The 25810-nt window shown below is 48.3% G+C and overlaps 12 protein-coding genes; 9 read left to right on the plus strand and 3 right to left on the minus strand.

The window, feature by feature from the left end:
- Positions 1-767: 767 nt before the first annotated feature.
- Positions 768-2273, plus strand: FFUJ_07736 (related to hard surface induced protein 3 (sterol glycosyl transferase); the record flags this gene model as incomplete). Its single annotated transcript, XM_023578022.1, has 1 exon — positions 768-2273. One exon carries the CDS (start codon positions 768-770, stop codon positions 2271-2273), a length of 1506 nt encoding a protein of 501 aa, XP_023430989.1.
- An 845-nt stretch (positions 2274-3118) lies between these two features.
- FFUJ_07737 (uncharacterized protein) lies at positions 3119-4510 on the plus strand (the record flags this gene model as incomplete). Its single annotated transcript, XM_023578023.1, has 1 exon — positions 3119-4510. The coding sequence occupies one exon, from the start codon at positions 3119-3121 to the stop codon at positions 4508-4510; it is 1392 nt and encodes a 463-aa protein (XP_023430990.1).
- A 114-nt stretch (positions 4511-4624) lies between these two features.
- FFUJ_07738 (probable ACC deaminase) lies at positions 4625-5694 on the minus strand (the record flags this gene model as incomplete). XM_023578024.1 has 2 exons in its annotated part: positions 4625-5347; positions 5395-5694. The coding sequence occupies 2 exons, from the start codon at positions 5692-5694 to the stop codon at positions 4625-4627; spliced, it is 1023 nt and encodes a 340-aa protein (XP_023430991.1).
- Positions 5695-6995: 1301 nt separating this feature from the next.
- On the plus strand, positions 6996-10389 carry FFUJ_07739 (probable Na+-transporting ATPase ENA-1 (sodium P-type ATPase ENA-1); the record flags this gene model as incomplete). XM_023578025.1 has 4 exons in its annotated part: positions 6996-7250; positions 7301-8183; positions 8240-9705; positions 9760-10389. 4 exons carry the CDS (start codon positions 6996-6998, stop codon positions 10387-10389), a joined length of 3234 nt encoding a protein of 1077 aa, XP_023430992.1.
- A 40-nt stretch (positions 10390-10429) lies between these two features.
- FFUJ_07740 (uncharacterized protein) lies at positions 10430-11260 on the minus strand (the record flags this gene model as incomplete). Its single annotated transcript, XM_023578026.1, has 1 exon — positions 10430-11260. One exon carries the CDS (start codon positions 11258-11260, stop codon positions 10430-10432), a length of 831 nt encoding a protein of 276 aa, XP_023430993.1.
- Positions 11261-12191: 931 nt separating this feature from the next.
- Positions 12192-13962, plus strand: FFUJ_07741 (related to acriflavine sensitivity control protein ACR-2; the record flags this gene model as incomplete). XM_023578027.1 has 2 exons in its annotated part: positions 12192-13213; positions 13269-13962. The coding sequence occupies 2 exons, from the start codon at positions 12192-12194 to the stop codon at positions 13960-13962; spliced, it is 1716 nt and encodes a 571-aa protein (XP_023430994.1).
- Positions 13963-15087: 1125 nt separating this feature from the next.
- Positions 15088-16821, plus strand: FFUJ_07742 (putative HOL1-like protein; the record flags this gene model as incomplete). Its single annotated transcript, XM_023578029.1, has 1 exon — positions 15088-16821. One exon carries the CDS (start codon positions 15088-15090, stop codon positions 16819-16821), a length of 1734 nt encoding a protein of 577 aa, XP_023430995.1.
- Positions 16822-17796: 975 nt separating this feature from the next.
- Positions 17797-18192, plus strand: FFUJ_07743 (uncharacterized protein; the record flags this gene model as incomplete). XM_023578030.1 has 2 exons in its annotated part: positions 17797-17993; positions 18045-18192. 2 exons carry the CDS (start codon positions 17797-17799, stop codon positions 18190-18192), a joined length of 345 nt encoding a protein of 114 aa, XP_023430996.1.
- A 662-nt stretch (positions 18193-18854) lies between these two features.
- Positions 18855-19318, plus strand: FFUJ_07744 (uncharacterized protein; the record flags this gene model as incomplete). XM_023578031.1 has 3 exons in its annotated part: positions 18855-18950; positions 19005-19062; positions 19113-19318. 3 exons carry the CDS (start codon positions 18855-18857, stop codon positions 19316-19318), a joined length of 360 nt encoding a protein of 119 aa, XP_023430997.1.
- A 56-nt stretch (positions 19319-19374) lies between these two features.
- FFUJ_07745 (uncharacterized protein) lies at positions 19375-21129 on the minus strand (the record flags this gene model as incomplete). Its single annotated transcript, XM_023578032.1, has 1 exon — positions 19375-21129. One exon carries the CDS (start codon positions 21127-21129, stop codon positions 19375-19377), a length of 1755 nt encoding a protein of 584 aa, XP_023430998.1.
- A 1702-nt stretch (positions 21130-22831) lies between these two features.
- FFUJ_07746 (related to ribonucleases) lies at positions 22832-23722 on the plus strand (the record flags this gene model as incomplete). XM_023578033.1 has 2 exons in its annotated part: positions 22832-23033; positions 23088-23722. The coding sequence occupies 2 exons, from the start codon at positions 22832-22834 to the stop codon at positions 23720-23722; spliced, it is 837 nt and encodes a 278-aa protein (XP_023430999.1).
- A 732-nt stretch (positions 23723-24454) lies between these two features.
- Positions 24455-24996, plus strand: FFUJ_07747 (uncharacterized protein; the record flags this gene model as incomplete). XM_023578034.1 has 3 exons in its annotated part: positions 24455-24572; positions 24622-24829; positions 24879-24996. 3 exons carry the CDS (start codon positions 24455-24457, stop codon positions 24994-24996), a joined length of 444 nt encoding a protein of 147 aa, XP_023431000.1.
- Positions 24997-25810: the final 814 nt, after the last annotated feature.

Here is a 25810-nt window from a genome sequence, read left to right on the forward strand (position 1 = left end):
GAAAGTGAGGTTGCTGGTTGTGAAGAGTCGTCTTGATGTCAGTCCAGCTATAGTCTACCCGTAGTGAAACTCTCTAAGAATAGGTCACACGTGTGTATAAACTGTAATTGGCAGTATATCAAGATCAACATACCACAGACATTGTGGCTTTAACGTGCCTTGCAGAAGTCTAATGTCAAGCCACCCATGGAATGGAATGGATAGAATCGTTAGGCATACAACTCCCGTCTTGGCTTGTGATCTGGGGAACGAGCCTCGGATATAGCCCCTGTCCCCAATCCCCGCACACGAACCATTCCCTAACCATACAAGCCTCCCGCCCTAACCCACGAATCCTCATCCATTGTTGGTTGAGCTAATTACTCACTGTGGCTGCCGAATTTCCGCTGGCTGTCCTAAAGGCGCTTTTACGGAAGGATTCTGCAACGCTGGCGCCCCTCATGTAACATCACCGCGGTGCAACGTCATGAGAAGCCAAGATATGCCTCCATCGAGATGATGATTTTCTCATTCACGCCGTTGGTCTCCGCACACCAAAAGTCCCAATCCCTGCTTCGTGATAATTACCCCATCTTCAAGGGCCTTGTTTTTTGTCTGTCATATTTTTACACATGCTTTCCTCGGCTTGTGACTCTTAGTTGGGGCTTTTCTCCGAGTCGCATATCGGGAGTTGCGGAGTACATCAGGTCCCTCGTCTTCATCAATTGAGCAGACAACATCTTGAATTTGTCAAGATTTCAGCTACGAAGCCTCAATTCGTGTCCAAAATGTCGCCTCGAACAAGCGGTCTCCTCGACAGCGACGACTGGGATGAGGTCAAGACGGACTCAGGCTCAGACTGGACGCTTGCAAAGTCCTACTCATCCTGGAAACCAGCGGCTGCAGGCGGCAAATTAAAACACATCATCAACACCACCAGAGCCGCTATTCGCGCCAGAACACGGCCTCTAGAGAACCTCCGTCCAACAGCCTACCTAGACGGTCTCCGAGGTTTCGCAGCTCTTCTCGTGTACTTCCATCATCATGAACTTTGGGCACACGACATCGTTGGCCAGAACGCAATCCTCGAGAATGCTTTTGGCTATGGAGGAAAGCATTACTTTGCATCATTCCCCTTCATAAGGCATTTTTTCACAGGCGGCCATTACGCAGTATCGACATTCTTCATCATCTCAGGCTACGTTCTGTCGCTCAAGCCAATGGGACTAATTCAGTCTGGAGAGCATGCACAATTGGGCGATGTCATAGCATCTTCGCTCTTCAGGCGCTGGATTCGCCTTTACCTGCCTCTCATCATGTCCATGCTCGCCTACATCACACTACTACACATCTTTGGCGTCTGGGTACGAATCATGACACAGCAAAAGAGCTGGTACGACGAGCTTTGGGCTTTCTACTATGAGTTCAAGAACTTTAGTTTTGTCTTCAAAGAAGGTGGCGAGCCATGGTTGACCTACAACCGCCACTTGTGGTCTATCCCCATTGAATTCAAAGGATCTGTCGTCATCTTTACAGCACAGATGGCGTTCTCTCGATGCTCGAAGAATGCCCGCCTCTGGTGTGAGACGGGCTTGATCTTTTACTTCATGTACATTGCAGATGGATCATTCTACTCCATGTTCGCAGCTGGTATGCTCCTCTGCGATTTGGATCTTCTTGCCAGCAAGGGCGATCTGCCCCGCTGGATGGCACGTCTGGAGCCTGCCAAGGAGTTCATCTTTTACCATCTCCTCATCTTCAGCTTGTTCCTTGGTGGAGTACCATCTGAGAACCGCAATGTTGAGCAGCTTGCCAAGAACAGGGGCTTCTACTACCTTTCATGGTTCAAGCCTCAAGCAGTGTTTGACTACAAATGGTTCTACCTCTTCTACGCAGCTGTCTTCTTGGTTGCGTCTATCCCTCGAATCTTCTGGTTGAAGAGCTTCTTCGAGACGAGATTTTGTCAGTGGCTTGGGCGTATCTCGTTCGCTCTATATCTTGTCCATGGTCCAGTGCTATGGACTATTGGCGAGAGACTCTACGTAGCAGTGGGGTGGCAGAACGAGGAGATCATGAAGAACATTCCTCATTGGGCAAACAAGCTAGCCCTGCCAATGTCTGGACCCTTGGGGTTGGAGATCTCATTTCTCCTCCCTCAGCTGATTCTCGTGCCCTTGACGTTCGGGCTAGCTGACGTCGTGACACGGTTTATCGACACGCCCAGCGTCAAGTTTGCAGCGTGGTTCTATAAGAAGGCGTTGGGGGATCCAACTAGCAAGCAGGCCAAAGCGTAGCATAGATCTTGATGCAGAATAAATCAAGCTTAATTCTTTTCAGTAACATCACATGTGTCATTGCCATGCTAGTCTCAGCTCTCCCACCGTTAGAACTTAGATCTGAGGATATCTACCGTACCCCCAGACCCTCGATGTCAGATCAATTTGGGGCATAATGTCGCATGCTCTTTTTTTTGTTTTTTTGTTTTGCTTGTGATCCTCGGCTCACCGCCAAGTGATGGAGGGTCACCTGCATGAGATTGCCGTTGAAGAAGGCAGCGGCTTCGTATTACCAAGCCATGTCAGGAACCCCAACCTCTTCTCATTACGCTAATCCCCGCTCCCGCGACTAAGATCTGCACACCTCCACGATCAGAAAAGAACATCCCCTGTTCAGGAACATGCGCCGTTGACTAGTGCAATGTCACCCCGCAAAAGTACCTCAGCAGCCTCGGCATGCATATGAAAAATGTGTCGACGTCGAATTGCGGCGGCATTGAATGTCACAATCTGCCAGGTTTTCCCCGTCAACTTATCTTCAGCTGGGTAGGGTCCTTGAAATGTCATTGGCCTTCTAGTGAGAAGCCAATTGCCGTGGCTGCATGATTATCACCATCTCCAGACTCCGCATCTCCCGCGTGAATAATCTCTCAGCTCCTCTTCGGCGTAAAGGGTCATCTTACGATTGACCCCTGTCCACGGAGCATGGCTCGAATAAGGATTAGTTAAATGACGTACGGCGCAGTCACAGTCGCAATCAAAGCTGCATTCTGATCGTTCAAGGGCTTCACTGGACCCCGCCTGCGTCAAACTCCATCCTCCAACACACTCGCTTCTTTACGACGTGCATTGGATGCTTCAAGATGCTCGTCCGAGATTCCCGAAAGCTGGTGCTGTTCGTGATACCAGTCTTTCTTCTTGTTGTCTTTGCTCTGAAGCTCTATCTCGATCCATCATCTTTCCCTGCACATGTTCAAGGATGGGTTCCATCGCAGCTGAAGAAGTCACCTGGGGATGAGCAAGAACTCTTGGCTGATGAAGAGCCATCTACAACAAAAGCATCACCTGTCCAATCGTCACCGGCTGCCAAGACAGATACGCCAGAAGACAAACCTTTCGGCGAGGGTATCATTCCTCAAGATGTCAGCGCAACACATATTGAAGTCTTCTCATTGTCTACCAAGGACAAGAAGTTCTTCGAGATTGACTTCAGAGACTTCACTGCTCTCAACCCCAATCTTATCCCCCATCCTACACTGGAAAACACATGGATTGTCGTAGCTCAATGGCTGCAAGAAGGCGGTAATTCACTCTGGTTTGCCGAGCTTGTTTGCAATGCTGCATTCCAAGACGGCGTCCTTCGATGTCTTCACTCACCCACTACTCTGCCTGTCACTGCGACTGTTGGAGGAGACAAATGTCAAGGCGACATGGCGTATTTCCATATGAACATGGGTCCGCACGATGCTCGCGTGTTTTATGGCCCCGATAGACCTTACACCACATATGGCTCAAACTCCATACACACTTGCTTTGGCCAGTTCGTTCAGGACTTTCGTACACTAACAGGCTGGTCTGGTGATATGGAGAATCTGGGTGTATTCAGAGTCGGCACTGAGCTTCAGAGACCACTGCCTTGGAACGTGGTTGAGAAGAATTGGTTCCTCTTCTGGGATTCTAACGGCAATATGTATACGCACTACGATATAAAGCCCAAGAGGGTGTTTGCCCAAATGAACCCAGATGGCTCAGCTGGTCCTGATCTTGCACCAGCTGCAGTAGGCGATGAGCAATGCCTGGCCAAATACCTCCCCAAACTCCAAACCGACCTCGAGTCCATCCACCAGACCACCAATTCTCTCAAAGTCACCATGTGTCGTAGAGACGAACCTTCTTGTGTCCCTGACGACAGCAACACTTTCATCATGGTAATATACCAGCATAAATCCTACTTCAACTATCACAGTGTGTATGAGCCATATGTTATGCTATTCAAGCAGCAGGCTCCTTTTGAGATTCACGCCATGTCAAGGAAGCCTATTTGGATTCATGGCCGAAAGAAGTATCCTGAGAAGGAGACTTCAGATATGTTTTACGTGACATCTATGAGCTGGAAGAGTCGCGAGCAGAAGTATCATGGATTCATTGGAGACGAGATGTTCCTGGGCTTCGGAGTTGAGGATGTTAGAACGGGTGGAATCGATATAAGGGCAGAAGATCTATTGAAAGACATGGGCTTATGTTTCGAGGGATAGGTATATCTCACTGTATGACTCTATTTAGAGTAGTGGCGAGACGGCTGAATAATGTTAATGAATTTTAATGGCCTTCTATCTTAGTAGTCTCGATAATGGCTCTATGCAAGCTGACTATCTCAACTGCGGATAAGCTCCAAGAACGGCCTGCCCTCCCGTATGAATAAAGAGAACATTCTGGTCTTTCAGTCCGCCGCTCTTGACCGTATGAAGCAGCCCGTTGAAAGCCTTACCCGTATAGACAGGATCAGTCAGAATACCTTCCGCCCTTGCTAGCTCCTTCATCCCATCAGCGGTGCTTTCATTGACCTGTCCGTATCCTTCCCCGATATAAGAAGCATCAATTTCAAAATCGTCTTCCGTGATCTCATCCGGGGACACGCCAATCTTTGACGCTGCGTTCTTTGCTATGCTCAATACCTTTTCAACGACATCCTCTTTCTTCGGATGCAATACTGAAAATCCAATGACATGTTTCTTGGACCCTGTAATACCATGCTTTTGCGCCAACTTGAGGCCTGCGAGTATACCTCCGAGCGTGGAACAAGAACCCGCCACAAGAGCGATGACGTCAAATGTAACGCCGAACTTTGCCTCTTGTTCAAGCAGTTCAAATGCCCAGCGAGCATAGCCCAAGCCTCCCAGGGGATGCGTGCTCGCACCAGCTGGGATCGAATAAGGCTTTTGCCCACGATCTTTGAGAATTTGGATCACAGTCTCTTCGCTGGTGTCTGGGGTGAAGGTCTCAGCGCCTAGAATTGAGTTTGCTTGGATATTGCCGAGATACTTGTACTCAGCGTGTTCGGATGCAACACGATTGGCTGGATAAAGAGCAACCTTTTTAAATCAGCCAATGATCTTTTGTGACTTATTAACTAACGCACCTTGAGACCAAGTCGAGCCGCAGCAGCAGAGGTTTGACACATGTGGTTTGACTGCAGTCCGCCCGTAGTCACAAGGGTATCGGCACCCTGCGAGAGGGCATCCGCTAAGACATATTCGAGCTTGCGTACTTTATTACCGGCAAAAGCAAGGCCCGAATTACGATCCTCACGGGCTATCCATAAGTTTGCACCCCCATCTATAGATGAGCTGAGGCAAGATAATCGCTCAATGTCTGAGGGTCGATCGAAAATTAACTGTACCCGAGGAATCTCGGCGAATGGTGATGGGAGCTTAACCATGATGGCGTTATATACGTGGAGCGAGATTAAAGAATATTAATTGATGTCTGTTAGAGGCTGCTTGTTGTTTGGTAGTGTACGAGGACAAAGAGAAATGACAGAATTAAATACAGAGAAGTCCAAAGGGCGTGAATCTGACATTGGGTGCATTATTAAGCAACATCGGCTGGGCTTATGTCAATCCACGCAATACTACAGATAAGTGACCTTCGTTACTACATCACGCATATAAAGCAGAATTTATGACGGAAATGTTAAAAAGCTTCCAGATATGAGCTCACTGTGATTGACTGACTACAAAAGAATCCGCTCATGTAGAATGTTGCACATTCTGATTGTCTTACCATACGTTACAGCCATTATCATGAAGCTTATGTCAATGTGCCAGTGACTATTTCAGCCAAGATCTAGAAGGTGTTGCATATGATATCATACAACAATTTGTAGAAGTCATGATTAACCGAGATACTTGAAACATTTCCGCCATTCGGTCGTGATGTTGCCGGAATGTTGGTGGACAACAACTGGGATGGACAGTGGGGTCTCATAACCTATACCCATACTCATTTATGTGACTTCAAGAGACAAAGAATCACAGGAATTAATAAGAAACGGGCATTACTCACGTTTCATCCGACTTTTTGACCCAAGAGGCAGAAATAGCCACGAATTCGAGATAATATGAATAAGCATAAACGAACACAGCTCTTGGCGAATCTCCATCACCGCTGTCATTTACTGCTTTAGGCAATTCACAGCGCGCCTCGATGGATCTCTGGCCAAGGGAACAGTGCCTGACCAATGACGTTGACGGCGAAGGCGCTAATGCATTGGAGTCTTGGCTCACTATTACAGTTTAGACTCGTTATAAGCGTAAATATTCCCGCCAGCCAATCTCGAATCGTTTTCTGCCACTATGACTCTTAACACGACATCAAATCGGGCACTTAAGACTTGGAACCGGAGTATTAAGACTTAAAATCGGTAGATCTACAGCTTGGCCGGGGTGATGGAACTTTCGGGGCCCGTGGAGGCCAAGACAGAGCCCATTTCCTGTCATGAAATCTGCTACGACTGGACGGTTGACGAAGCAGCCAGAATGACAACGTCAAAAGTTGCTTCGGTCGGTCTAGTCGTGAGGGCTGCACCGTTTCTTGGCTTCCCCACAAGGTGCATTTGATGGAAGTTGCCATGCGAGCCTCCAAGCATATAAGACCGGGCTGCTTGGCCAAGGACTCGAGAAGGAATTCCTCTCTACGCTTTTCTCTTTGAGTTATCACTCTCCTTTGGTAGCGACCACAATGTCTCTTAAGTCAGCTCCTTTAGATATGGAGCATCATGTTTCTGGTCAATCCAACAAGCCACTTTCGCGCCCAGCACATGCTTTGCCAGCTGATGTAGTCATCCAAGAGCTCAACACGATCCCGGCTACTGGATTGAGTGCTTCTGAGGCATCGCAACGACTTGTCGAGTATGGTCCCAATGATCTTGGAGAAGAAGAGGGCGTGAAGCCCATCAAGATCTTCATTGAACAGATCTGCAATTGCATGACCTTGGTAGTACCAATCTTCCGCTATTACCGACTCTTAATAACCAACACATATAGGTTCTGATTCTAGCCCTCGCCGCAAGTTTCGGTATACAAGCCTGGATCGAAGGCGGTGCTCTCGCTCTAATTATCCTCCTCAATATTGTCATAGGTTTCTTCCAAGACCTGCAAGCCGCTCGAACCGTCCATTCCCTCAAGTCTCTCAGTCTCCCAACAGCCAACGTCTTCCGTGATGGGAAGACGGTTACGATCCAAACAAACGAAATCGTACCGGGCGACATCATCGATCTCAAAATGGGCGACTCTGTACCAGCTGATATTCGTCTCTTTGAAGTTTCCAACTTTGAGTCAAATGAGGCACTGCTCACTGGAGAGTCTCTGCCTGTACGAAAGAATCCTACGATGCAGTTCGATGACGACACAGGACCCGGCGATCGCCTCAACGTCTGCTATAGCTCTACCATAGTTACCAAGGGTCGTGGCAGAGGCGTTGTATTTGCTACTGGGGCATATACTGAGATAGGCGCTATTGCAGCTGCTTTGAAAGACACTGGACGGAAGAGGCGGGAGGTCAAACGTGATGAGAACGGTAAAGCATCCTTTCTATCACACGTTGCCAAATGGCTGCTCACGACCTACGATGTTATTGGCGAGTTTCTGGGCGTTAACGTTGGAACTCCCTTGCAGAGGAAGCTATCGCAGCTATTCCTCTACGTCTTTGGCTTCGCGATTGTCTGTGCCATCATCGTCCTCGCAGCCAACAAATTCGACCCACGCAAAGATGTTATCATCTACGCTGTTGCTACAGCTGTGGGAACACTGCCTGTCTCTTTGATCTTGGTCTTGACCATTACTATGGCAGCGGGAACGAAGCAGATGGTGAGCCGCAAGGTTGTTGTGAGGAACATGCAGAGTTTGGAAGCACTTGGAGGAGTCACCAGTGAGTATTGTGTGTTTTCATGACGTCTGTGACTATAAGGACTAACAAAAGGATAGACATCTGCTCTGACAAGACGGGCACTCTGACCCAAGGCAAGATGGTGGTCAGAATGGCTTGGCTTCCAGGACACGGTATTTACTCAGTGGAATCTACAAACGAACCATACAACCCGCAAGTTGGCAGCATCGACTTTACTACCGTACAGCCTACAGAACTATCGGCACAAGGCGAAAAAGAAAGGTCGCATAGCATCAATCCTCACGATGAACCTGCTGCCAACGAAGCACTGAAGCATTACCTCGACATCGCTTCCCTCGCCAATCTCGCAGTCGTGGAGAAAGGACACAAGGACGATGGCCCGGAAGAGTGGCTTGTACAAGGCGATCCTACAGAGATTGCCATTCAAGTCTTCGTTACTCGCTTCAACTGGAACCGCATGTCTTTATCTTCCGGTCAAAGTCCACGATGGAAGCAACTTGCCGAGTTCCCTTTCGACTCGGAGGTTAAGAAGATGTCGGTCGTGTTCCAAGATACTGTTTCAGAAGAGACATATATCTTCACCAAGGGCGCAGTCGAGCGGGTACTCAGCAGCTGCGTGTCCATGGAGGAATCGGGTAGGATTGAGCCCCTCGATGAACCGGCAAAGGAAACCATCCTGGCCAACATGGAGGCCTTTGCACGTCTTGGTCTTCGAGTTCTTGCCCTCGCTAGCCGATCTCCCATCACTGCCCTCCCTGAAGATCTCTCATCAGCCATGGACAGGTCCGAGTTTGAGAAGGACCTGGTATTCCGCGGCCTCATCGGCATCTATGATCCTCCACGCCCGGAGACACGCGGTAGTGTTCAGATGTGCCAAAAAGCTGGCATCAGCGTGCACATGCTGACCGGCGACCATCCCGAGACCGCACGAGCCATTGCCGCTGAAGTCGCTATCATCCCATCCCCAGAACGAATGCGAATGGTCAGGAGGGATGTTGCCGACACGATGGTAATGGCAGCTCATGACTTTGATCACCTTTCAGATGCGGACCTTGACGCCATGCCAGAGTTACCGCTTGTTGTAGCGCGTTGCTCTCCGACGACAAAGGTTCGCATGATTGAGGCTTTGCATCGTCGTGGACGTTACGTTGCCATGACTGGTGATGGAGTCAATGACAGTCCTAGCTTGAAGCACGCTGACGTCGGTATTGCGATGGGTCTCAACGGCTCAGATGTTGCAAAAGAGTCTTCTGATATCATCTTGACCGACGATAACTTTGCCTCTATCCTTAATGCCATTGAAGAGGGCCGCCGGATATTTGACAACATCCAGAAGTTCATCCTTCATGTCCTTGCTGCCAACGTCGCTTTCGTCACCTGTCTTCTGGTAGGTTTGTCCTTTAAAGATGACAGCGGTGTATCTGTTTTTGTCTTGACACCTGTTGAGATTATTTGGATGTTGCTTGTTGCTGGAGCATTTACCGAGACTGGCCTTGGGTTTGAGCAGGCGAGTCCTGATATCCTTCGTCGACCACCTCACAGTGTAAGTCAAGATTTTACCTTATTTTCACGTGCCTGTCACTAACGTATTTAATAGCTCAAGTATGGTGTTTTCACCCCAGAGTTCTTAGTTGACCTCGTGGCCTATGGTATCCTCATGCTCATCAGCATCCTTGGTTCTTCAGTCATCGTTCTCTACGGTTTCAACAACCAAGGCTTAGGACATGACTGCAACAGCACGTACTCTGCCTCCTGCGACACAGTCTTTACCGCCAGATCAACAGCTTTCACCACCATGACATGGGACTTCCTACTCTTTGCTTGGCAGCTCGTTGACTTCCGCCGCTCATTCTTTGCCGAGATTTTCGAAAAGGGCGGGAGTTTCAAGGCCTGGACTAAGCGCCTCTGGAAGAATCCCTTCCTCTTTTGGTCTGTCACTTTGAGTACTGTTCTCATTCCACCAACACTCTACATCCCTGTCATCAATCATGTTGTCTTTATGCATAATCCCATAACTTGGGAATGGGCGGTTATCTTCATTGCAGTTGGCGTTTTCTTTGCTGGAGCGGAGGGCTATAAATGGGCTAAGCGAGTTTATTTCCGACGTACGGTGGCGAAAGAGTTTCGCAAGGATATCACTGATGTTGAGCTTTATGCTTTTGGTAGATATATGGATGGTTCAGAGGACGGCAGTGAGTCGAATTGCGATGTTGGCAAGAAGTGTTAGGCATGTATACATAGAAGCATTTATAGAAAAGTGAGATCGTTTATTCTTTCACAATATACTGTCCACCGAGGAAAGAAGTGTCCTCGAGACATGCTTTGAGACCCTTCATCTCCTCCTCGAGCTCATCTTGAGAGCATCCTTGCTCAGCTGCCTCTAGATCAGCTATCATCACGCCGTGACCATCGCGTATCAGGAAATTAAACTTATTAGTATCACCCATCTTGATACCGAGTTCATGTAGCTTCCTCAGAGCCTTTTCACATCCCTCAATGTCCCTTGGCTCTGCCGGTCTTGCGCCTTCAACGAACTCCGTGACAAATCCGATGACACGTCCATTTTTACCTTCTGTAACATGACCAAGAAATTTGGGCACGACCTCGATGTTCTGAAGCCATTCATAAGCTGTAGTTTCAGCCTCGACGTAATGAACCTCCCAGGGCCAAACAGCAAATTTTACCAGCACAGGTTTACCAGCGTTGACATCGGGGTGCGTCGAAACGTGAACTTTCTGTCTCAATCGTTGTTGCCGAGTAAAATCGAGTTCGTCAAACCTCCGTGAATGCCAACAGTTCTGTACTCCAGGAAATTGCACGATCTCGGTCTTGACAAATGAAGGTTCCCCTGTAGCGGGGTTTCGAGCAACATGGCCATTATTCCAGTCTCCGGAAGGGAATTGGGGGAAGAGATTCCTAAGGATAATAGGCTCGAAAGCACGGTCGTGATGATCGCAGAGAAATATACCCGGCGCCGTTTTCACGTATTTTGCGAGGCTTCCATCGACGAGAAAACGATAATCGCTCTCTATAATGTCATCTCCATCGAGGAGACATGCAAGCATCCTCACATTAGCATTTTTCTGTAAGTTCGTCATTTTTGAAACCGGCGTAAAAGCTGGCGGTGAGGGAGTGAATGACGTTGGGTTGACGGTTGTTGAGGTTCTGAGCAACGTATGGTGCATCACTTAGGTTGGGCCAATCAACTAGCGCGCCGATTGCTGTTGGTCTTTGCGTGGTCAGTACTGACGGGACTCGAGGGATGCCCAGGCCCAAAGAAAGAACTATTCATGTTTTACAAACACAGTTTCTATCTCATAATCATAACTCATGATTGAGGATCACATGATGGGAAGACGGGGCAAACAAAGTCGGTCTGGTGATAGAGCCTCATAACGAATTTATAACTCATTTTCAAGTTGCAATGTGATTTCACGTATCTGCATATCTCCTGTATTTCAAATAGCTTGAAATTGATAGCTCTAGATAGGCGGGCAATGAGATATGATACTTATCTTTAGACTTTCGATAGTTCCCTTGATCTCGTGTCGAACTCTCTTCAAGCAAGTGAATTTATCTCTTCTGGCAGGTATTTAAGTCAAAGCCTCCCTCAGCTGACGACGATAGCATGCGGAGGCACGTAGCTCTAGCTGATCCAGGTATAGACTGGCCCAGATCCTCCCCGTGGCTATGCCTGGCATTGCTCCGCTTAAGCCGAGATGATGGCCTGAATCTCAAGGCACCAACCCGTGAACCTCGATTCTTTTGACATTCCCCAGCCTGGGCTTCGGAATTAACAAAATCAACCAAACATCTTACAAACCAGGTGCCAGGATCCCAGGATCAACAAGAGTATATCCATTTCTACCAGCAACGAGACTCTACCCACGACGTGCCATTGCTTTTGTCTCGCTCATCTACTTTTCTCGCTAATCGCCCCTTGTTTTGCTTCTGGTTATCTTAATAAGCAACGAGGCAAGACTACACGTTGAGGCCTCAATCTCTCTCATCTCATCCTTATCTTATCCGATGTCAACTTCGCCCCCCGACAGCGACAGTATCTCATCAACCACCGTCCAAGTAGCCAAGAAAGCCTGTCACAGCTGTCGCCGTGCGAGACTCCGCTGCGATAGGTCTATCCCGCACTGCTCGAAATGCGTTTCCAGGGGGGTCGAATGCCTGGGCTATGGCCGCCTATTTCTATGGACTGGCTCAGTAGCCACGCGCGGGAAATTGGCCGGACAGAGTTCTAGTGCCTCCGTGTGTCGGTTACCCAAGCAAGGTGAATCGGACATGACTATTGATGTGCCATCCGATGTTCAATCTTCCGATATGCAAATGGGATCCTTCGATACTCAAGGCTTTGAGCCAGGTGCATGGGGTTTAGTGTCGCCCCAGGAAAATCAACTCTTTGTTCCGAACAAAACTAAGCCATGGTCCCCTCCTTCGCCCCCTTCACCAACATCATCAAACTCTCCGTGGACGTTGGTCGATCCATTATTTCAGGACATGACGCATTCCCAGAGATGGTACTTGAATTATTGTATGAACTTCTCAAGACATTGGTCTTTCATGATGCTAACCCTCAACTCAGATTCAACTCGAGTTAGTCTGGATCTCGTTGGTGATGACCAAACCAACGGTAGCAGAAATCCATATCTAAATCTTCTGCAACTCACAAACGAGCATTCGTTTTTGCAACAAATTATCATTGCAGTATCTGCATCTCATATGTGCAACTTATCAAGATCATGGCTAGGCCCTAACTCATATGAAAGAGAAGAGGCACCAAAGAAATTGCTTATGGATGCTCTCGTTGCCAAACAAAAAGGACTGCAAATGATGCCTGATGCCTTGCGGAATATTGACACCATTGGAGCCGATGTGATTCTTGCTACTGTTTTGTTTCTCATCAACTCAGAACTCATCGAGTCTGGCTGGCAAAGTTGGCGGCCTCATCTCGAAGGCGCGAAGAAGCTTTTGAATATGATAGAACCATATACTGGCTCTGACACAACTCTCAGAGACTATATTGTTGCGGACTGTTATGTGTAAGTGGAGATACTATTGATTCAAGACTGACTCGATGCTAACTGACTCATGTAGCTATTGCACATTGAGCTTGTCTTTCAACCCATCACAACCAGGTACCCAGGCAGCATCATTTGCACCAAGTCAAGTCAAAGAAACATTATCACGAACCAACAACTCTTTCTTCTGTTGCCCGCCTGAAGTTCTCGACATCCTCCGTGAGACGGCACAACTTTTGCATGCCGAAGCTCAAGGGAACGTCTCCAGCAATGAAGTGCTTATCGAATTCACCAACCTACTGGACCGCGTACAACGTCTCGACGTCCTCAAATGGGCAAAGGAGAGAATGCCAGATGCAAGCAAAGCTGCTCTGTGGAGTAGTGCCCGAACCGGCTCTGCGCACAGATTGGCAACCTGTCTCTACATCATCCAGGCAGCTCCCGCACTACGAGCCAGGATGCCCGACCAAGTTCCCAAAACACTCATCCAGGATCTTTACGAGACGCTCCTACCACAGCCCGACGAAGACCCAAACTTCAAAGCCACGGGCTGGCCCACCTTTATTTATGGAACAACGGCAACGACTCCGGAGAGCCGGGCGTGGGTTATGGATCGATTGAAGGCGGTAGCGCAAATCAACCCATGGGGATTCCTATACTCTGCGATTGATACGTTGCAGATTTTGTGGAAGCATGAGAATGGCAATGATGGATGTATGAATTGGCTGCAGAAACTCAAGGATTTGAACATGGACTTTTTGATGGTTTAGGCCTGGCGCTGAGATGGGATCATGGGAAAACAGGACATATTTGATACCACGGCAATGATGTACAGCAACTATTTATGAGAGCGATGTAGAAATGCTTGACACGACTTTTCCGCAACGTACTCGGTTTCATGAATGAAAAATTTGACAGAAATTTTGAATCATGTCGCTGACTTGGTGAGCTGTTAGGCTCCAGTAATCCTGGCCCTTGACCTGGCTTCTAGGAGGCATGGGCCATGCGGTTTTTTTCTTCCATGGCCGAGAAAGGGGGAAGCATGTGCTTGCATCACGATCGCGATACTGAACCGAGCTGGCGACCTCGATACGTCCAAGTCAGGTTTAATGAAGTTGAGCTAATGGTAAGTCCCATTTGATCGTGACCGTCGAGGGCTGTAACAGTACTACCCCGTGGCTTTAGACGGAAGTCGGCCGGTGACTAATCAATCGGCCAAGCCTGTTTGTCACTGGCTGCTGGAGTGGACATTTTTCGCGAACAGACAGGTACAGCAACGTCAGCTTCAACTTGTCTAATAGTGTTATCGCGTATGTCGCATCGCTTCAATTTTACTCAGAATACTACTCTTCAAACCGACAGTGATCGCCGAACCTCATCGGGGAAGACCGTCGACACAAACGATGGCAACTTACCCCAGGGATCATCCGTCCAATGCCAGCGCAAAACATGCACGCGACCTTATCTCTCCATCACGGAAGTGGTGTGCCGTCTTCCACACCATGACATCAACAGCTTAAACCCTTTCAATTCTACCCAGCCAACGTACCACAAATTGTCAGACGCACTGCCCTTTGTGGAATCGCTCCGGTCTCCCCATTGCGGCCCGACATGGGAATGAACCTTCTGGTGGGGGACTGGTCCGAAAGATATGGATCCTGGGGCATAATATAAAAAATTTCCTCCCCTCCTCTTCTGTCTGCGGTCGCTGCTCTGTCTCTAACCTGCTAGGAAATCACTATCGCATACAGACAATGTCTTGCTGACTCTCGATCGATATCCTGCATACCCATACCTATCCTCCTTAACGCGTGTGAATGCGGCTCCGAGGAGCCGTTTGCCCCAAGACGATTTAACAAGACCCCACTACCAAGTACTACTGCAAATCGACGCGGATGGCCGTTCCGTCTGCTCACGATCTCGATGAAGTCCTTCCGGGCACAAGACGTCTCTTCGCCGACGAGCACGCCAGCGTCGCTTCCGGCGATGCCAGTATCGAAAAGCATGGCGATGTCATCCTCGTTCCCCCTCCGACAAAGTCTCCCAATGATCCATTGAACTGGAGTCTTGCGCGCAAGACCTGGCATTCGTTTCTCGTGTGCTACATTGTCGCTTTGACCGCCGCCACCTCCAATGTCGCTGGTGCTGCGAGCACAGGTGTCAATGAGCAATACGGGATTAGTTACGATGTTTTCAATACGGGCGCTGGTGTGCTCTTTGTCGCGATCGGATACTGGACGCTTCTCAGCTCGCCTGCGACGCATCTTTACGGACGACGAATTCTATATTTGGTAGGCACGGTATGGGGTCTTATTGGCAACATTTGGTTCGGCCATTTGAAGACCACTGGCGACACGATTTGGTCTCAGCTCTTCGTCGGGGCTTCCGAATCTGTCGCCGAGGCGGTTGTCCAATTGTCTCTACTAGACATTTGGTTCGAGCACCAGAATGGTACTTCGCTGGGTATGTATACCCTTGCCACTACGGTCGGAACCTATGTTGGCCCTTTGATCGGAGGCCATTTGGCAGAGAATGTCGGCTGGCGCTGGATTGGCCACATGGGCGCAATTGCCTCTGGCTTTACCCTCGTCCTCTTTTACTTCGGTCTTGAGGAGACAGCCTTTGAGCGCAATCGCTACCTCAATCTCCACCAGACTGAGGAGCGCGACGCCAATCGCGGTAATGTTGAGGGTATTCCCGCGGCTACTGGCGACCATGTCGTTACCAAGGATGCCGAGGAGAAGAACATGTCGCCTCCAGTTGACGAAGAAGCTGCGATCTCTCGAACCGCATCTGCAGTGCGACGAGAGGAGGTCGAGCGCAACAGACTGGAGGCTGCGTTCGCGCGCAAGAAGTCTTACTGGCAGCGCATTGCTCTCATCACTCCAGCGTCCAACCTGCGTGGTTTGGGATTGACGCAGTATGTCCACCGCCTGTGGCACACGATGCGCATCTTTTCCTTTCCCGCAGTTTGGTTCGCTGGTCTTCAGTGGGGAATGCAGAACATTGCATTGTCCTTCTACCTCACCGTTGAGGAGGATTATTGGGTGAACGAGCCGTACAACTACAGCGACTCTGCTGTCGCCAACATGAACATTCCTTGTCTGATTGGAAGTGTCATCGGCTGTTTCTACGGCGGATACTGCAGCGACAAGTTCATCCTCTGGAAGGCTAAGCGCAACAACGGCATCATGGAGGCCGAGTTCCGTCTCTACCTCATGGCCCTCTGCGTGATCATCTTCCCATTGGGTATGTGGCTGTTCGGTATCGGCTCAGCGCATGGTTGGGACTGGCCTGTTCCCTACGTCGCGCTGGGCTTTATCGGCTTCGGCTACGGTTGCGCTGGTGATCTGAGTATCACGTACCTAGCCGACAGCTATCCCGACATGGTTCTCGAGGGCATGGTTGGTGTCGCTGTCATCAACAACACCCTCGCCACTATCTTCACATTCGTGTGCAGCTACTGGATTGACACTGGTCTACAGAACACCTTCATCGAGCTTGGTATTCTTAGCTTCGTCATCATCATGTCGTCGCTGCCCATGGCTATTTGGGGCAAGGCGTCGCGTCGCTGGACTTTGGAGCGGTATGCCAACTTCTTGCGCATTCGCGATGGTATGGACGGTTGAAAGGAGAATAGGTATCATTCCTTTTCCTTGGGTAGACCGAGTGGTCTGAATCGACAGATTGTATTGATGATCGGAGTTATGGCTTGCTAATAGTTCAAGCTTACTCTCGTGTAACAAATTTGAGTCTAGGGCTCTTCGCTGAAGTGAAGCGTCATTATTTGTATTCTCCAGATATTGGGTTATGTATACTTCATGAGTATTGACCCCGTTAATTAACATTTTGCTGTATGAATCGTTGTCCTGCTGCTCAACGACTCCGTACCGCCAATCCACCTGTTGTTTGCAGACCCTATGCCATCCATTGCTTGCGAATATCTGCCGCAGAAGCAACACCTCATCAAGCACCCCCTGACACTGACTCAACCCTATCCTATCATCCCTCTATTCCGTGAAGCCTTATCCGTTCAGTATATCAGCCCCTCAGACGAGACCCTTAATCCAGCTAAATTCCCAATCCGGAACTCGTGGACCAAGACTTTAAATAGTCTCCCCCTTATTTTCCACTTCTATTCCCGAAATTATCACGAGGTCCGACAAACCCTCCAAAAGACCTTTTGACCTTCCCTTTCATGGATCTCAGCTTGTACTTAGTGCGATCTAGATCACCTGCTTAACAGCCCATGCCCCTTTGACGGTTGGGTCTGTGGCGTTTAGGATATCTGACTAGGAGCTGCCAACGGTGCGCTAGCTGTAGAAAACGTGGGAAATCGATGAATGATGGCGATAACCTCGTGGTGCTAGGTGTTCTTTTTATTAAAACCGTTGAGCTTTCTTATCGGTGTGGTAGGGGCTTTCAGGGGGAGGACATGTTCGGAGTACAGTTGGGATGCAGCTGTGCCGAAGGGGTTGTTATATAAAGGGCACCATAACATCACATCTCCTCATCATTCTCAGTACATTCTTCACTCAAATTTGCTACAAAATACAGAATCAAGCTTCCTAACTTTCTCTGCCAAAAACACCACAATCTTCATGATGAAGTTCACCCTCATCGCCGCTCTCATTGCCCCTGTCCTGGCCGTCAACGTTCCCAAGGAACTCCAGGAGCGCTCTGGCTGTGGTGATAACTGTGCCCGAGCCGTTGTTCCTGGCTTCCGTGGCCCTGCTGTCGTTGCTTCATACAAGGCCGAGTGTGAAGCCTATCTTCAGGTTACTACTACTCCTGATGCAAGGTAAGTTACAGGCACTTAATACTCATTGGGCCTTTGACTAATAACATCAAGCACTGTTTATGTAACCAAGTCTATTCCTACCTATGCTAGTGCTTGCTCTGGAGAGCCTCGCTATCTTACGGCTTGCTCTTGTGCTAGTGCCTCTGTTGTTACCGTTGCGGCGCCTACTCCCACCGTTACCAAGGTTGTCTATGTTTAACCTGTTTCCAGCCTACCGGGTTTCTTAGACCCCCAACACGGGATGTATTGCAGAGATAGGGCGGCATTGAGTTCGACATGATCAGGGTATCACTTGGATCCAAGGCGTCAGGGAGCTCGACGATTGGTAACATGTAGACACGAGATAGTTTATTAAGGTCTTGAATACAAGCTTTCGCAAATCGCTATTGAAGACTCGTGACCTCATATCTGGAAGATACATGTTCATAGTCAAGGCTGAATCTCACCTCTGTTCCCCACTGGAGCCCAAAATTTGGTGATGTACTATTTATGAAGTTCCACATAGTCTGGCCGCTATCTAAACTATCTGGGTACCTAGGTAACTATATGGTCCGGAAGTTGCGGGCTTAGTCAGTGTAGCGGTCAAGCTTAAGCATAAAGCTAAATTGACTAGTGAGGGGGTATAGATTTCACGATACATGGGAATGCTTCTGGGTTCTTCCACATTATAACAGCTGCGAACACAAGTGAAGGGGAAATCAATAAACGATCAATTTGGAAATGCCTTCAGATCTTCAGCTCTCGAAAGAAGATGCCGTGGCTTGGCTGGTTGAAGTAGGTGTATCTTTTGTATCTTTTGCACACTGAACGCTGTTGATATTGACACATTTCTCTTCACAGAACAACACTTATAGTGCCAAAATGGATGTAGACGTATGGCTTGATAAGTTCTATACAGAAGATGCCACAATCCAATACGCGAACAGCCCGGCGCGCTCCGTTATGGATGCTAGACAAGTAGACTGCACAAACCAGAATCTGTTTCCTTTGACATACTGATGGTATATCCAGATGTTCAAAGCTATATGGGCCAAGTTAGATGGATTAAAACATGATATTGTCCATGTTGGTAAGTTATTACACATCACTGGTTCTCCAACAACTTTCTCACAAACCTAGATTATGTGAGCCCCTGCATCTATCATCGTTGTGATGTTCGGTATCTTGTCAAGGGAGACGATCCCGAAACGCAAGAAATCAAAGTTCCAGCATTCGCTACGATGTTGATGAAGAGGGACGATGATGGAAGCTTAAAGTCGTATAAGATGGAGGTTTTCATAGATCCCTCCCCTGTTTTTCTTCGCATTTCCGAGAGAGGTCTATGAACCTTGAAAACTTTAGTATTTCTAGCAATAGGCAACTCGTTAGAATTGAATGAAGACTATCTGCAGGTAATTGTGCACTTTGTGATTGTTGTCCAAGATCCATCAACATTTAGGCGCTGGTAAGCCAATTCTTTCACAACCTTGTTATCAAAAGACAGGAAAAACGAACCATCATGCCCGTCAGCTGTCACAGACGTTGGAGCTTTATCTCCAGGCAGTGCAACAACCCTATTCGTTCGTTCACGAATATCAAAAGGTGCGCCTCGCTTGGTATCAACACGAACGTGATATTCATGCCCTCTCTTGTTGTTCAGAAAGTGCAAAATAGAGCATTTTGCGAACATCTTGATGGGATACGTGTTCTTTGGCAAAGGCTGATCAAGCGGTGTAAGACTCATGTGCAAAGCATCCTTACTCCCGAATTCAACAGCACTCGCATTGAGATGCAATCGAGTTGTGTAAATGGAACGATCACGGTCCGTGCTATTGCGGCCATGGTGCACATAAAACAGCTCAGAACCGATAGGTGTTTGATGCGTAACCTCCTGAGCACCGATTATCTTGCTATTCTTACCAGGTGAAGCAACGATGCTACCATGGCCAGTTGAGTAGATTGGAATCTCGCTATCAGAGTCTTGCGATAGGATAGGATTGTTGGCAGATTTTCGGAATGGACCAAATGGGGACTTTGCAGTTGCGAAGCCAACGCCGTAGTTGGATGCTTCGTAGTTATTGGCGCTGTATAACAGAAGGTAAACAGGCTCTGAATCGGATTTACCAGTTCTCGTGATGATAGTGCTCCCCTCAGCCCAACGACGATCTTTCTTCGTGCCGTTGAACCGTTGATAGTCGTCAACATGGAAGTTCTCCCAATCTTGCGGATCAGCGCCGTAGGAAATCACAGTCTTCCAGCCGTCTTTGCGAGGCGGTGATCCAATTTCACCAGTGCCATTGTAAGCGGTGATGTTAGAAGGAAGTTTTGGAGCATTCGGGGCATGGAAGTTCCTCTGCGTGGCAATGATTTGTGGCATGGTTAATGCATTTGGATCATCCCACCAAGCGCGTTCCATCTCGACTACGATGATATTCGACTCCTCGATGTACTTGCCCAGCTTGCTATCCCAATTCCAGTTTCGGTACGCATTCCGTGAGAGATACAGATAAATGCGCTTATCCGTGTCAAAGAAGATATTGACATCAATGGTGGGGATATACGTTCCCTTCGGCGCTGTCTGGCCCCCTGCAAGACTCTGCGGTGGCAGCATCTGCTTCTCGTCCATGATGAGGTTGACATCGTGATAGTCGGGATCGAACGGGTAGTATTCAATCGGCTTAGACTCGATTTCCCTAAACGGTCCCGTCGGATAACGAGCGACAGCCACGCCAATCTTAGACGGCTCTTCAAAGTCCGAGTATCGGAAGTAATCCTTGGTCAAGTCCTCCCGCAACCGGCCAGCATAGAAGAAAAAGTACCATCCAGTTTGCTCATTGTAGTATATCTCGGGAGCCCAGTACCAGTCACGCGCCCAGCAGGCCTGGCCACCTTCGATGGGGTTCATGCCATCATCGTAGCACGCTTTCAGAACGCCACCGGGATATTTGTGCCAAGTTGACAGATCAGGACTGCTGTAAATGGCGAAGAGACTTCCTGGGTCTGCTCCCTCTGTAGAATAGGCATAGTATTGATTTGTTTTGTAGTCCCACATCACATAAGGATCGGCGCCGGGGTGATTTGCCGAATTGTGAAACTGTGGTGGCTTTGAAGCCAGCGAGGATGCGCAAAGGCACGCGATGATACTTGAAACCTTCATTTTTCCAGGCGCATCATGATAAGATTATGCGGAAAAGAAGCGGAGATTGCAATTGACGACGGGTTTATAAACTATCTTGTTCTTGATGTCATTGCCTTTCCCCTCTTTACTATGTAACCTAAAGCCTGCATCGGTCCGAGCAGGAGTGTCATCCTTGATCGGCCTCGGTGTAATACGGGGCGAGTCTTTATAACTATCTTCTGAAGCCATCATCAGCTGGAAAATAACAGGCGTCCTGTGGTTCTGAACCGTTGAAAATCTCAACGACTGAATTGAATTCAACGGCACAGTAATTAAGCAGCGAGACTCCCATGCAACCCCGAAGGCCAGGTTGATCGAGTGATGGACCGGCATTCCAGTATCAACATCATGACGTTTTATTCTCCACACAAGCTCAAATAGCCTAAATTCTGGGGCCGTGTCTAGTCTGCGCAACCGAGTCACACTTCTCGCACGAGTCAAGGTCAAGGGGAATGGCATTCATCGTTGGAGGCTTGCATATGTTCCGTGGTGTTCTCGCCGTTGTCCTCGTGTTTGTGGCGGTGGTCCAGTCTTTGACAGGTAAACTCTAAGCATCACATTCCGACAATCAGGTTTCTATGATGGCGAGAGTTCATGGCCCTTTTGTTAGGCTGGCCGGGAAACGAATTAGGCTCGGCCAAGACTAGGTTGCGAGATTTTGAAAAGCTGGAAGAGATTGGTGATGGTGTTGAGTGATACGCAAGATGGGATATTCTGAGATCTCAATTCCGATCCTATGGGTCTACTAAGTCCGGGTAGATGTCCCGTCCGCCGGCGCATCTGAGACATCCCGTCCGATCGCAGACTACCATCTGAGGATCGATATCTGTCTCAGTCATGAAGCTCAGCCAGCCGTGAAACTGGCAACAATGATCCAGAATCTCTTGGACCTTGGCAGTCACGCAAACACAATCCTATTCTTAGCACCGCAGCATGGCAATCCTTAATCTTCCGATAATAACTTTTCCCTCACAATCTCTGGAATGACGGTTCAAATAGTTCCAACTCCTTCTAACGTAAGCCCATGGCTGAGGAGCTTGGGCCAGAGGGACACATCATCACCCGTTCAACCACTGTAGCTGCAGTTATACGGACCGGTCCGCATTCCAGGCTTTGTGTTCTCATGATGATGAGGAGAATTTGTGATCATCGTGGCTTCAACTGAAACTAAACGGGCTTGCAGGACCAAGAAAACCAGGATTTGAATGAAAACAAATAACGATATCAGAGCCTTGCATGAACGAAAAACCAAGAAATTCAAAAGTGAATTGGTGAATTGGTGAATTGGTATGGATCTGCAAGACTATCACTCGTTGCTTGTCCCGCATAGTCCGCATTTGGTATCGTGTCAGTTGACTTTCACAAACTCTACGTAGCCCCAAGACGAGGCTGAACGTTTTCAGACTGTAGCTGACGCGGTTCAGTTTGTGATTGGCGATTAGGATATTAAGTTTGCCGAGTGAGGCTTTGTATCAGCCCCAAAACCAACAGTTCTATGATGCTCGGTTACGGGCTACGATCCGGTGATTTTCCAAGCTGGAGTGTATACGGTAGAAATCGCTCGTATTGTGGTCAGAGGGGGTGCCAGTGAGAATTATAAAGCCAGGGGCCGTATCTTCGCAAAACCAAGTGTTTCAAAGTAACTCAAGTGAAGACTGCAGTACCTTGAGAAAGCAGCAACATGTCTTCGTTTCAGATTTTGTCTCTTATCACGGCAGCTACTTCTGTTGTAGCACTTGCTGGGACACCAAACTTCGACGCTGGTAGCCGCCGAGGCTCATGCTATGATGATGCTGCAGTTGAAGACACCTGCTGCTATTCATCACCTGCGAGGGTGGTTCAGACTCAAGTCTGGGATACACGACCAGTCACTGGGCCTTTAGGTGAGTCTCTGTCCCCAGTATAAACAAATCAGCTGTGTCTAACTTCTTCTTCAGACTCCTGGACTGTTGGTGGACTCTGGCCAATTCACAACGACGGCTCCCTCCCTACCCACTGCGATACCAACCGCACATACACAAACATCACGCAGATCCTTTACCATGCCGGCGCTGAAGATACCATTGACTATATGAGCAAGCTCTGGGAGTCACCTGGTGGTGATAACGATGAGCTCTGGCAAGATCAATGGGCTAAGCATGGCACATGCTTCAGCAGCTTGAGCCCGGAGTGCTTCAGCCACTATGAAGTCTCCGAAGAAGCAGCCCCTTACTTCCAAAAAGCCATGTCTCTCCACAAGAGGCTGCCGACATATGAATGGCTTCGTGACGACGGCATTATTCCTTCATATTCCATGTTTTATCGGCTTTCTGATATCCAAGATACACTTGAGGATCATCATGGCTCCCGCGTGTCACTTCGCTGCGCTGGACAAAGAATAAGGACGATTGGGTATCACTTCAATGTGACAGGCACTCTACAAGATGGCGTCTTTACTGACTCAGGTGCTTTCGGCGATTTGGGAGATTGTCCAGAGCTGGTATTGTATGAACCAAAAGGGGAAACCAAGAAGGCAATCTTTAACTTTGAGACGTTTCATCCGCATACTGCTGCGGACGTGGAGGACCTTTAGTTTAGTTCATGAGAATACTTCACCCTAGGTAGCTTAGATAACATTTTAATAAATTACGTATGTCAACACATACACTACCTGAAACTAGCAGCTAGCTAAATACCGTTTGCCAGTTCTTGATTGTTCTTTTTGACGTGATCTGCCAAGGACATAGTTCAAGATTACGGGCAACTTCTTGCCTTCGTCGAGACTTGTTCCGACCAAAGGCCAGGCTTTGAGGTTGATCGAGTATACAGATGTAAGTCAAATATGGAGCACTCTATATCAGGATCACGGAATGTGGGCAATGAAGGCCAGCTCAGCTACTCAATCCACAGCAAACATACCCCAGTTTACAATATCTCCGAAACATCACCATCGGATTATCGGCCTGCTCAGTCAAATATCTCCACCAGTCACAACCTCAAAACCTATTGTTTCACCCAAACAACGCTAACAGACCCAGATAATATCCATGCATGTTTTAAGCCGCGTATAAATACGACAGCTGCCGTTGAGCTTGAGCCACTCTATCCTTGCTAGAATTGGCCAAGGGGCGAGCGCTCCACCAAGAGAATCATGGATATCTCCACTATGGCATGTTTCGAAAACACGTCTTCAATTTCTTTGAAACAAAGGAGAGAAATTGTCGTATATAAAAGCTTTGGATATCTTGGAGCTACAATCTTATCTTGACTCTGCCAGACTATCAATCTCTTGTCGCCAAGACCTCAACCCCTCATATCATTCATCATGTATCCTCTCACTACACTAGCTTCAGTCCTTGCCATTGCAGGCGTCGCTACTGCTACTCTCGAGCCTGCACAGAGCAACACCAAGGGCAAATACCCCAAGAGCCCACCATGCTCTCGTACGTCACCCTCATTCCCGTTGATATCCCATACTAACGCTACAGCCAGCATCGAAGACCTCAAACGCCATCCAGGCCGCTGAGTGCGCCTACAACACCCGTGTCTCTGGCCAGCAGACCTTTGCCATCTTCAAGGTCGATCACCAGTATGATGCCAACAACGGCGCTCCTTACGGCACCTGTGAAGCTTATGAATGCGATGCTCCCACTTCCGATGAGCTCACTGCTGATGCGGATTACTGGACCTTTTTCTGGAAGTAAGTGCTGTAAAATAAATCTTTATGATGCAGATCTAACGATTACTAGCGACAATGGAGAGTCTTCTGGAGTTGGTACAACCTGTATCAAGGATCCCAATGATGGAACATGTGGCTGCGAGAACTCTGACGGGACTTTTGTTCATGGCGGAACGAACTGCAAATAGACTGTCAATCCCGAAGCAAGACTCACATCGCTAGGATGGTTGAAGTATCGTCTTGAACCGGTAAAGAGATCGGGAACTTCTTAGTATATACCCTGTCCATTAATAAATGATATATAAGCCTCTTTTCAAAATCTTTCATGGATACAAGGGCCCAAGTGCGCGCTGCTGTAGTGAGTGGCCAGTGCCTAGTCCCTAATGTGGTATTTCTTTCGTGGAAGGAAAAGAAATTGCAAACCTTCGAATGTCATTTTCACATACACATAATAAGCTCTAATGGTTCAAAGCATGGGGCTGTACGGCCTATCAACGTTGACAGTTTCAGCATTTTGACTAGCTTTAGGGTAGTTGAGTCAGACTGGGCACCATCGGCGAACAGCTACCTCGACATGGCATTCTTCTCGTCGAAATCAGCCTCATTGAAACCTGATCGTCGCACTTAACAGTTCTAAAACCGGCAGAGAAATGATCGATCTTTGCACAGACCCTTTCTTAAGCCTCCTGAACTAGCTAGTGTCGTGAGTGCCGTTTCATCTGCACCAGCTTCAATTAGAGGCTGATCACCCAGCCTGAATCTGCGGGGGAAGTAAGTGATGGAATTAATTAGGTAGCTTCAGGGTCGCCCATGTTGGTTTGGGCTTGATACTACAACTTGGGGCATTTGGCACGGCTTCCTAAATGTTACAGGACTCCTTCAGAGCTCATTTAATCTCATTGAATTCGGTTCGCAAGTGTCACGCTGGAAATACTCTTCGCCAAACCCAATTCATCCAAATTGAGCGGTGTCAAGCCATGAGGCGCTTCAACACTCAACCCT

The sequence above is a fragment of the Fusarium fujikuroi genome, chromosome FFUJ_chr05 (genome assembly GCF_900079805.1).
Source record: "Fusarium fujikuroi IMI 58289 draft genome, chromosome FFUJ_chr05".
Classification (NCBI taxonomy): Eukaryota; Fungi; Ascomycota; class Sordariomycetes; order Hypocreales; family Nectriaceae; genus Fusarium; species Fusarium fujikuroi.